Source organism: Chiloscyllium punctatum, chromosome 3 (assembly GCF_047496795.1).
Source record: "Chiloscyllium punctatum isolate Juve2018m chromosome 3, sChiPun1.3, whole genome shotgun sequence".
NCBI lineage: Eukaryota > Metazoa > Chordata > Chondrichthyes > Orectolobiformes > Hemiscylliidae > Chiloscyllium > Chiloscyllium punctatum.
Window position 1 is genome coordinate 92,085,595 of NC_092741.1, and position 12,812 is coordinate 92,098,406.

The 12,812-nt window shown below is 40.2% G+C and overlaps 1 protein-coding gene across 1 annotated transcript in view; it reads left to right on the forward strand.

Moving 5' to 3' along the window:
- Positions 1-2,196: 2,196 nt before the first annotated feature.
- The window catches only part of LOC140462927 (ectonucleotide pyrophosphatase/phosphodiesterase family member 3-like), a 146,083-nt gene continuing 135,467 nt past the window's right edge, over positions 2,197-12,812 (forward strand). Inside the window, exon 1 of the mRNA XM_072556428.1 lies at positions 2,197-2,545. Within this exon, the coding sequence (XP_072412529.1) occupies positions 2,402-2,545 (144 nt within the window). The 5' untranslated portion in view covers positions 2,197-2,401. The remainder of the gene's footprint in view (positions 2,546-12,812) is intronic.

A 12,812-nucleotide genomic window follows, 5' to 3' on the forward strand; every position in this document is an offset into this window, starting at 1 on the left:
GCACTGCTCTCTCATTATCACCACTATGATATTCTCAACACGATCAGGTTTTGATTCCTATTGCAAAACTTATTCTCTCTCTGTAAGGGCTTTAGTGTGTACATGTCTGGATGTCTCTATGGACAGGTTGATGGTTGTTCTGGAGTACCAGTTCCATCAGCTCAATGGCTGGCAGAAATACAGACAGACCTGCACTCCTTGGCTGCAGACATTGGTAAAAACAATGACTGCAGATGCTGAAAACCAAATACTGGATTAGTGGTGCTGGAACTGCTGTGGTCTTCCAGCACCACTAATCCAGTATGCAGACATTGGTGTTCAGTGGCAAGGTGAGAGTTATACTTACATTTGGGACTAAATTGGGGTGCTAGTCATTGAAGCGACACCAAATTTACAGTCTATAAATGATGATTTTATCCACCACTGATCAGTTGGAGGCACATGTCAATTCAGTCCATCTGGTATATTATATCCGTTGCTGCTCCTACCTTCCTTTTTGAGGACAACTGTATCTCTCTTCAACGAGCATCACATTCCCTCATTGCCTGTTCCAGTGTGTAGACCACAGCATGCTAGAATTATGCAGCAGATTCTGTATGCACAGTATTGCAAGGACCTCCCTCAGATCCAAGCACGGAACCTCATCTTGAGCAGGCCTATTGTTGCCATAGAATGGTCCTTGTGGTAAAATAGGCTGCATGTCTCCACCCTTGGCCTTAGTCAGGCAAAGGATGGTCACCCACTCCTTCAGGCCACAGATCCAGCTCCAGCAGAAACACAGTTCCACGATGATGTCCAGGCACATCCTCAGTATTTGACAGCACTCATCGATCTGGAAGGAATGGCATTGAGGATAATTCTCTAGAAGCCTCCTGTGCCTTCTGTGAGGACCTTCAGCTGCAACTCCTTTGTGTGGAGGCTGCTGGATGTTGGTGCTGGTCCTGGGCTTGCTATTACAGTGGCCATCATGATGAGAACTACTGCAGTGACTAGATCCACAGCTGCTGGTTAAAATATGGGCAATGCCGCCATAAAACAGATGAAGGAGGCAAGGCAGTCACTGCCTATGGACCATGCCCCAAAATGTCAGGGAATGTTGGCCAACAAGGAATATCTGGGCGTATAGCAACCTGCATATTAAAGAGGTGAGATTAGATAATAATTGCATGTTCACACATGAAGAGACCCCTTGCTACTTACAACCAAGCTTCTCCTCTAGGCTTTGCAAACTTCATCAGATTTTTATTAGAGTCATCATCAGAGAGTTGTATGACATGGAAACAGACCCTTGGTCCAATTTATCCATGTTAACCAGATATCTAAATTAATCTAGCCCGATTTACCAGCATTTGGCCTGTATCCCCCTAAACCCTTCCCCCTCATCTATCCATCCAGATGCCTTTTAAATGTTGGAATCGTACCAGCCTCCACTACTTCCTCTGGCAGTTCATTCCTTACACGCACTATCCTGTGTGTGAAGTTGTCTCTCAGGTCCCTTTTAAATCTTTCCCCATCACTTTAAAACTATGCCCTCTAGCTTTGGACTTGTCTACTCTGAGGAAAAAAAGATCTTGGCTATTTACCCTATCCGTGCCCCTCATGATTTTATAAACCTCTTGACCTGAAGACTCACATTTTCATTCCTCCCTTATTTCATTCTTCCAAATTTCTCACCATTGCCCACATCAAATCACCTTATGATCTTTGTATATGTTTATACTGCATATAAAACAAAAACGTCTCATTTTAGGTAGAGGAGCCAATAATAAATCAAAGATCAAAGTGAAAAGCAGTGATCAAATTCAAATCAACTGAGCCCCGGTCCTCTCTAACTAATGAAAGCTTATCGCAGCAAATGCCTACTTTTGGATTTTATGAAAACAAGCTGTTAAAAAATATCTCTGGGAATTTCAAAACGGGAGCATTTTGGACCTTGACATTTTACAATGATTAAGCGTGAACAAGCCGCTGCACATGCCTGTTTATCGGCTCAGTTACAAGTTTCTGACTTTCTGTTTATACTCCCACTGTAAACAAAAAAAAGATGGCGATTGCATTTCCAACTAAATGTCCACCAGACGGTCGCAAACACCAGTAACAGGTTTGCAACAGTTGCATGAGGACACAGTGGCCCTGGTTGCGCGCTGAAGTTGAATTACACACTTTCGGCAAGACCTGCTTCCAGAGAGTGGTGTCATTGCCCGAACTGTCCAACCCCCCCCCCCCGGAGAAACCCTTCAGAAGGATTGGTTCATTCACAGCGAAGGGGGATGTACTGACGGCACCTTTCACACACACACACACACACACACAGCTCTTTCTCGCGTCTTGTCTCCTTTTTTTTATGTGGGTAGCAGTTGCACCGTTCTAGTCTTAACAAAAAACTATAAAGTTGAGGGAGATGGATCCCGAGAAAGGCGGGCAAGGGTACAAAGCTCATTACTCCAACGAGGAGCAACAGGCGTCCATGCTCCAGGCAGGATCGGAGCCGACAGCGAAGAGGCGGAACCAGCTATGCAGCTCCAAGCGCCGAATGATCTTTGTGGTGAGTGAGTGAGCAGGGAGTGCAACAGGGTCACCCAGGACACACACTCACATACACAGGGAGAGAGAGAGAGAGAGAGAAGTGATTCTGAGTTCACGGCAAAATCTTCCTGACATCCAACTCTACTGCCAAACTTTCTTGTCACTCAATTACAATGTGTGAAATAGCTGCAAATATACTTTAACAAGCATTCGCAACAATGCAGTTCATTCAAATTAAAGTTTACTTTACAGTATTGGACTTATAATAGTTTTCTCTGCATTGGCAGCCAGGGGAGCATTGTGAACTGGATACAAATGGTCTTATAAACTGTTGCTAGCCCTGTTATTTTATGAGTGACAGTGAATATTTTATGTCCCAATCGTACTTAAGCCCTCAGGTATGGGAATCTGCAAATCACAAAATTGATTCATGTTCCCTTAATCCCAAGACAAGCTTCCAATTATGCATGTTCTTTGTATCTCCCAAAATTGGGAACTGAAAGTCACGTTTCATACACTTAGAATCCCTCCAAGCAGGCCATCAAATCCTTATCCATGCTTGGAAGAGCATCTACACATCACCCTTTCCCTGTGAAGCTGCATTACCCATGGTTAACCCACCTAGCCTACACATTCCCAGACACCTTCAGCAACTTGGCATGGCCAATCTACCTAACCTGTATATCTGTTGGACTGTGGGAGGAAACCGGAGCACCCGGAGGAGACTAACGCAGGCATGGGGAGAATGTGCAAAGTCCACATAGATAGTCACCCGAGGGTGGAATCAAACCTGGGTCCCTGGTGCTGTGAGGCAGCAGTGCTAACCACTGAACTACCATGCTGCCCCTGGTTTCAGGTCTTTTAAGTTTGTATAAATGGAATTTTCCTGGAAGCCTGCTATGTAACTATTATTGATGTTAATACATTGTTATGAGTTCTGTTTTCTCACAGTTGCAAAGATTGCAGGCCATTAGACCACAAGATTCAGAGCATTCAGCCTGTCCAATGAGGTCATAAGTAGACAGGCTGGCGCTGGAAGAACACAGCAAGCCTGGTAGCATCTGGAGGTGGGGAAGTCGACGTTTTGGGTGTAATCCTTCTTCAGGTCCTGAAAAAGGATTACAACCAAAATGTTGACTTTACCATGTGCTGATGCTGCCTTGCTGTGTCCTTCCAGCTTCTGCATGTCTACTTTGGATTCCAGCATCTGCAGATTTTTTTCCACTCTTCAATGAGATCATGGCTGATCTGATCACCCCCTCCCTCCCCTCCACTCCACTTTCCTATTTTTTCCCCTATAAACCTTGATTTCTTTCCTGATTAAAAATCTGTCAAACTCAGCCTTGAATGTATTTGTTGATCTAGTGTGCAAAGCCCTGTGTGGTAAAGAATTCTACAGATGCACTATCCTCTGAGAAAAGAAATTCTTCCTCTATGTGAAATGTGTGTTTGCTTATTCTGAGATTATGCATAATCCTAGTTTCTCTCACAAGGGAAAAAAAACCTCTCCTCACCTCCCCTGTCAAGTCCTTTAAGAATTTTGTATGTGTCAATAAGATTGCCTCTCATTCTCCTATGTTCTGAGGAGTATGGGATCAACCTCTCCTAATAAGATAGTGCCTCCCTATCCCAGATCAACCAAGTGAATCTTGGCTGGGCTGTGTCCAGGATTAGTACATCTTTCCTTACAGAAGGTGTCCAAGACTATTTACAATATTCCAGTTGTGGTCTAACCCATGCCTTGTAGAAATTTAGCAATCTTTCATACACCGTTCCCTTTGAAGGCCAACATTCCCTTTTACCTCCTGAATTTGGATGCTAACTGTTTCAGAGTCATGAACGAAGACTCCCAAATCTATCTGTTTTGTTGACTTTTTGCAGTCTTTCTCGATACATGATTTGGAGATGCCGGTGTTGGACTGGGGTGTACAAAGTAGAAAATCACACAACACCAGGTTATAGTCCAACAGGTTTAATTGGAAGCACTAGCTTTCAGAGCGACGCTCCTTCATCAACCACAACCACCTGATGAAGGAGCGTCGCTCCGAAAGCTAGTGTGCTTCCAATTAAACCTGTTGGACTATAAACTGGTGTTGTGTGATTTTCTACTTTTTCCATACTAGTAATATTCTCTCCCCTATTCTTCGTGCTATGGTGTACATTATATTCTCTTTGCCAAGATTTTGCCTACTCACTTAACCTGTCTGCTGTATATCCCCCCCGCAGACTCTGTCATCCTCACTACTTGCTTCCCTGTCTGTTTTTGTCATCCACAAAATTAATCGGGAGTGTTGCTACATCCTCACAGGATGTGCAGAGGAGTAGGTTACCTGGTCGCAGGAGAGCCATGGTGCTTCTGGGTCTGCAATGCAGCTGGAGGATGGTGAGACTGTGTAATCGGGAAGACTGTGCTATCATAAAGTTCTCCACCAACTTTGACTGACAGTGACAGGAGGATGTTTGACAGGCTAGATAATGCTTGGTGGACATTCTCACTAGTGTTTTCCTGTATGTGGTTCCAAGATCATCCATGTTGACGCCTTCTTCAGCTTTGACTTACCATGCCAGATAGCAAGACGTGTCTGAACTAGTTGTTGAGCAAGAATACACTATCATCCTCAATACTCTCCAGTGTAACAGGCATCATGATGCTGAAGAATTCCAACTCTCTAACCTGCTATTGTAGTGATAGTATTAATATGGCTGCTATATAGAAGAATACAGCGCAGTACAGGCCCTTCGGCCCTCGATGTTGCGCCGATCAAAGCCCACCTAACCTACACTAACCCACTATCCTCCATATACCTATCCAATGCCCGCTTAAATACCCATAAAGAGGGAGAGTCCACTACTGCTACTGGCAGGGCATTCCATGAACTTACGACTCGCTGAGTGAAGAACCTACCCCTAACATCAGTCCTATATCTACCCCCCCTTAATTTAAAGCTATGCCCCCTTGTATTAGTTCAGTTTTTGCTCAGTGGTAATCTCCAGAATGTTGTTAGTGTGGAATTCAATGATGGTAATGCCATTACATTTCAAGCGGTGATGGTTGGATTCTTGTTAGAGATGGTCAATGCCTGTCACTTGTTTGGCATGAATGATCCTTGCATTAATGGATTGACTGCACTTACGCCAAGTTTTGCAAGATTGTTATGCTTTTGGACTGTTCTACTGTAGGGTAAGATGGAGAAATGAAGTATGTCTTTGGTCTGTTCTGAATTGGTCGTAAAAGGCTAAAGCAGGGCCCAAGTTGGTTTATTGGGAACCTGGTACTGGTACTCACACTTCTTGTTCTTGGCAGAAATATCACTGCTAATATTTGATCTAGTGTTCATTTCTAAAGTCACAGGAAAGGATTAGAATTACAGGTTTTGGAGAACAGTCATACTACAAACTAATCATTTACTTCAAGATAGAATAAAGATGTGTTTTAAAAGAATAACTAATCAGAATTTCTGCCTGAATATGTGATCCATATGGTCCACATTGCCGTGGAGATGAGCTTTTTGAGGGGGATAATTGTTAGGAAGCCATTGAAAGATATTATTGAAACTTTCAGATGAGATTTCTGTAAGGATGTGGGAGAGACAGCAGCCACAGGCTAACTCTCAATGTTTCATCGTGCAAGAATATGGATACAATGTTGTTCTTGGATTGAAAAGACCACCTCATGGAGTTTCTAGTGTTGGATTGGGGTGTACAAAGTTAAACATCTTACAACACTAGGCTATAGTCCAACAAGTTTGTTTGAAAGCACTAGCTTTCGGAGCGCTGCTCCTTTGTCAGGTGGTTGTGGACACACTTTTGTGGAGATTTGTGACAAGGCAGGAAGAATCACTAGAGGGAGGACTCTGGAGAAAAGCCCTTACTGTGAAATACAGTCACAGACTTAAAAGTTACCACACTGGGAAATGTATATAATGAAAGTAAATCAGTGGAGCTAAAACTCCCTTTTTTAGGGTTGGTTCCGATAGAGTTGACTGTCTACCTCATGAACAGCATGACATTGAAGTGGGAGTTTTGGTTGAGTTAACAGATGAGGAAAATTCTGTATGGTAATTTAAAGTCTAAGTTGCATACACAGCAATGTTTATCAATGTCATTCCTAGTTTCCTTGTGAAAGTAAAAGTCTTAAAACATGAAATCTTATTGTATCGTCCATTCAACTATTACCAGATGTTCTACATGATTTTTAAATGTTACTGATCTCTATTGGGATAATTGACCTGCTCCTTTCGCTGTTAAGTCCAGTTCAAGACGGCTACAGCTTTGCCTTCACTGTTTAGTTGGGTGAAGAGGTGATAAAGTGATAGGTCACTATATCCTTTTTACTTTAGTTTTAGCTGAAGAATGAATGAACTCAAATCTCTGCTGTGATGCAGATTTTGAATATTTAGTGTTTCAGAATTGTTGGAAGAAAATATTTGAATAAAAATGTCATTTGATCTCTTTAAGCAAGTGAATAAAAATGAATTACTGAATAAAATTACTCTGCAAGTTGTAATGATCTTCAATTATAGCAAATCAAGAGACATTATTCATTGACATCCAGTCTGAAATTGCCCAGTTCCAAATTTCCATGCGATACATCTCTATGATTCTGTGATGCGTAATTAGACTTTAAACTGACCAATATTTTAAAACCTTTGCCCAGCTATGCAAATTACATTTTTCCTTTCTTTCCAACACTTGCATCAGTCCCAACCACTAATTTTGAGATTTGTAGTCCCCGCTGTCCATATTGGGCAGGTCTATAATGATGATAAAGTAATAAACCAGTGGACTATACCAGCACTCAAGTGTAGTAGTATAATTTAATTTTCTGCAAATTGATTTAATTTCAATAATTAGGCACTGCACCAATGTAGTGAAGTTGCTCATTTTGCATTTCTAGATTGAAAATGAATAAGCAATGTTCACACTGTTCCCAGTGACAGAATGATGAGTACATCAACAATTTGAAATTCTGAATCATTTACTGATCGTGCTCATTGTTGTGAAGCAAAGCAGAGAGAAAAATTAAAGACAATTATATATAGAGAATCAGTGTTTTATCAAGTGTCTTTTTTTATACATCAATGGTTAGCACTGCTGCCTCACAGCGCCAGAGACCTGGGTTCAATTCCCGCCTCAGGCGACTGACTGTGTGGAGTTTGCACATTCTCCCCGTGTCTGCGTGGGTTTCCTCTGGGGGGTCCGGTTTCCTCCCACAGTCCAAAAATGTGCAGGTCAGGTGAATTGGCCATGTAGTGTTAGGTGCAGGGGTCTGGGTGGATGTGCTTCGGCGGGTGGGTGTGCTTCGGCAGGTCGGTGTGGACTTGTTGGGCCGAAGGGCCTGTTTCCACACTGTAAGTAATCTAATCTAATCTATGAGTTGATAAGTCAACTATATTTAAGAAAAATTAAAAGACCTGACCCAGATGGTTAAACAACAGTGTTCCTTATAAAACAGAGCGAAAAACATTCTCGCTCATTTGAGCAAACCAGAGGAATTCTCGGGTATGATGGATGTCCTAGGGCCATAAGATGAAGGTAGGTTAGGACTTAATCAGGATGTACGAGACCTGTTTAACTGTCCAAAATAATGTGTTTAATACAATTTGAGCAGCATCTTTGTAATTGGAAACAGCTTGTATTTATCATGACTCCCAGAAATGTCACTGGACTCAATGTTAACACTGCTTTCTTTCCACGGATGCTGCCAGACCCTGCAGTTTCTCCAGCAATTTGTATTTTTGTTTTTGCTTCAGATCTACAGCATCCTCAGTTCTTTGCTTTATTTGTGTGGTTTCAAGTCCAAGTCAAAGGAACAGGACTACAAAAGCTGAGGGTTCTAAGATCCAGGTTAAGAATGGATAGCTAATATTTTGGTTCAGCCTTTATAAACTTGAGTAAATAAAAAGCTCAGGTTTGCTTTGAGGAGCAAATGGAATAAGCACAGTTAAAAGCAATTCTATAAATCATCCTGTATGAATGAGCTCTTTTTAAATTTCTAATTGGAATCGAGGTTTGGCTTCCATGAATGAAAATTCCTAAATCTTGTGAGAAATTCAGGATATTCAATGTGACCAAGAGGCCTGTGAGTGCAGGATGTGCCTCAGCTGTTGCCCTGTTGATGATTTTTAAGCTAGAGGGGTGACTTGGGGCATACAGCTGGTTAAATCTTTTCTGGGTTGCATATGTCAGGAGATCAACGTTTAGACCAAATTCATAAGGGAGAAAAAGGCCACAGTGCACATATCCTCAGGGTGTGTGTTATACTCAAACTGATGGGGAAGAGCTAGGATTCATGGTTTATATCACCATAAAATGGAAGAAGCGAGTTGGAATCCTGTAGACTAAGTTAAAGTAACTACCGCAAATTTTTCAAAAGAACAGGACCTCAAAGGCAGTCATTTATGAATTACCCTGTCACATGTTTTTGAGTGTAAGGATCTGGCAGATTAATATGGTTAGAGACATGGAACAGGAAGCAGGGCTTCAGATTCCTAGGACATTAGGATTAGGTCAGTAGCAAAAGGGACCTGTTCAAAATAGCATCATCAGATCAGAGATTCATATCCTCAAGAGCAGATGTTTTAATACAAAAAGGAGAGTACTTTGGGGTGTGTTTGAAAGACTGTTGTTGACTATTTTGTTTTTCCTGTTTATACTTAGGCAGGTAGTGATTCTGGCCACAGTCTTCCAATCCTTTCGCTAATTGATGGGGTCAGAGGACGAGAGAATTGCAAATGCTCCACCCTAATTCAAAAATGTGGGGAGGGCAATCCAGAGCAATTACAGGCCCGTAAGTTAAAGGAGCCTGAGATGTAAAAAGGAAAGTGAATGCAATGCCATCTCTGGTACAGAAGCAAAATAAAGAGATTGCAAAAGGATTGGATTCGGAAATAGAAAATGTAGTCTGGGGTTAAATCTTACCCTGCACAGAACAAATATCATCATGGGTAGTGATGCAATATCTTGTGATATTGCTTTCTCCTGCGGCCTATTTTAAGATTAAGCCACAGTAAAATATTTCTTAAATAAGTTAATGTTTTTCTTGACTCAGTCAAGAATCTGACCAGCTCAACCTCAAATATATTCGGTGACTCAGCCTTCACTGTGTATTGGGGAGAGAGCCACAAGGACTTCTGAGACCTTCTGGGAAAAGAAAATTCTTCTTATTCCATCTTAGAAAGACCCCACATTTTTAAACTGTGCCCCTTGTTTAAGATTCTCACATTAGAGGAAGTATTCTTCCAACAGCTACTCTATTAAGCCCCCTTAGAACCTTGTGTTTTAATACAACCATCTCTCAGTTTTCTAAACTCCAATGAGTAAAAACCTAGTCTGCTCAATGTTTTCTCACAAAACAACCTCTTCTGCCAAGGTTCCGCTTATTCAATCATTTCTGGATTGCAAGTATAGTCTGGACCTCTTTAAATGTCCAAGAGAGCACATACAGTATATACTCGTGTATGGGTTGAATTTTGAAGATGATTTTTTTTTCAGCTTAAATTAGGGGACTGACTAATACATGGGTACAAGTTTTGAGGGGCTGAAACTCATGCTGCAGTTCAAAATACCCGTGTTATTAGCAAAAGCCGATTTGATCGCACAACTAACCCCGGATAAAGAAGAAAAACAGAATGAATTAAAGATAAAAGCAAGAGGCTGGTATGAAAATTTAACATGTCAAAGATTCATTGAAATCCTGCAAAATTACATTGTTCAACATCATCATGGCCTGGTATAATGGCACACTTAAAATGAAACATTTTAATAAATTCTGAACATGTAAGCATCTTGAACATTTCTGCCAAATTCTTCCGTTTCACTCCCATTTATTCTCATATGTTATGAACCTCAGCAACATTAACACATTTGTTAAAGTATTAAAGATATACCAGTATGTAGCTAATATATCTCATTTGCATTCAGATATACTGGCACAAATAAAATGATTAACTTTTTAACGATCTTAGCTTTTGGAAGTATAGTGAACAAAATGGGATAAGTACTGATAGACTTAGTACCGGTCTGAATGAATGATTCAACCAAAAGGTGCTGTAGTAAACCAAGTGCGGTAAATAGAGTTACAAATGAATGAATAGAGGTGCAATATTATAAACAAAGAGCGATGAATAGAGTTACTGGTATGAATGAATGAATGCAATTTAATGCGTTATAGTAGGGTTGACTTATACACGAGATGTATGGAAAATTCAAGATGTTTTGGCCAAAAATAAGGGGTCGACTAAAGCATGAGGTTGACTTATATGCGAGTTTATATAATAGTACTCTAAGGTGAGATCTTGACAATGTTCAGTTGTAGCAAGATCTGCCTAATCTTATACACCAAACCCCTTGCAGGAAAGATTAATATTCAATATAAAATCCAAAAGAACTGTGAATGCTGTAAATCAGAAATAAAAACAGAAATCGCTGGAAAAGCTCAGCAAGTCAAAATATGCCAACTCATATTTTGGAACACCCGGATCCTTCTCTACTGTAGCAACCTGTAGTCTGATTCTATTCAAATAATACTCTATTCTTCCTCCCAAAATAAAGAACACATCATTTTCACCACATTATATTGCATTGCCAACTTTTTGGCCAGTCATTTAACCTATTTATCCTTTTGTTGACTCTTTGCATCATAAAATTGGCTGCAATCCAATTTGTCCCTTCATCTATCTCATTCATAGAGATCATGAAACATATTTGCCAATGGTATTTTTTCTCGAGATTAAATTGCTGATGGAAATATGATTAGTATTCTAAAAATCATGCAGTAAAACATTTTAGACTCAACTTCCTTTCAGAAATATAATATGTAAGTATATCGCAGCTCACCCATTCATTGACGAATTCACTCGTAGTGTTTGAGTGAATGCATGTGCATGCATATTGGACTCCCCCAAGGATGATGCCTTTGGAGAAGGAAAAATTGGCACTTGCGACTTTAACTGTTGATGATTTGACACTCACGTAAAAAAATTATAGAATTCACATTGAATCATCCATGTCAACAAGCTGACATGCTTTGGAAGTTGAAACACTATTTTTCACGCAGTGGTCTTATAACTACCATCACTTCTGTTTATTCCACATTGAAACATGAGGTACTTCCAATAGTCAGTTAGATTCTCTGCAGTGTAAAGTACTTGCAATTTCAGAAAATGGCTTGTAAAATAATTTTGAGCCCCAATTGTGATAGTTATTTAGATCCCTCACATTATTACAGTTATTCACAAACAGCCACAATCTGCCATTCTTTGGTGAGCTTGCTGTCAAATTCCAAACTTCACAGTTTGATACCTACAGCTAGATCTCATTGTGGCTTCTAGCTATCGAACTCAAAATAGCTAACTCAATTAAGGTGTAAAAATTACAACATTTAAGAAAAATTGAATGCTAGTTCTCTTCTACAAAATGAACCATCTCTAATGACGATTAAACTTTGAATGTTCATTGTGTAAAGATATTAGTTGAATACTCAACACATTACTTTGGTCTTTCTATTGTTTTGAAGATATTTTCATGCTTTACTTTGAAAGGTTGATTGTAAAACTTACCTCAATTCAGCCTTTGACTTAAAGTGAATTTATTGTTAGATCAACCTTTTGTCATCATCTTGATGTATGCATTTTCCTGATGAGGTACATAACAATATGAAAAATGGGATGTAAATTCATAATTTTCCAGTGATATTTGTACTGTAGGTTGTCTGTGAACTGGGAGATTGCCTGATTTAACAATATCAACAGATAAAATAATTGTGCTGTTGTATCATTGCCCAGTAACTAATAGTGCAATGTGTCTGGTTTCCTTTCTAAAATATTTGATGTCTTCAGAACAGCTAAAATGTGATCCATGACAAATGTAATCCTTGAAAGTAGCCCTCATGCAATGGATAATCATTGTGGCAAATCTTTTTGAATTCAGTGCAACCACTTAGAGGTTGGAGAACTGAATTAATCTCAAGTTCGTCAGGAGTAAGAAACAAGTTGTCCTTTTGCGGTGCACCTCTAAGTTATGAAGTTTTAAACAAATGAGAAAACGTTGTCAGGAAATAACAGACTGCTGCTGTTTTAATGCAGGTTTAAAATCATAATTTTTTAAAATAGAAAGGCAGTTATTCATCAGGTTTCTGGAAGCCCACACCAGTTGATAGGCTAGTCAGTTTACTCTGAATCTTGCATCATGAACAGGGCCAACATTCTCCTGTGGCTTACTGACCTGATATGTGTTGAGTTGATTAATGGTTGTATTACGATAGCAACCAGGGCAGGAGGGGTCTA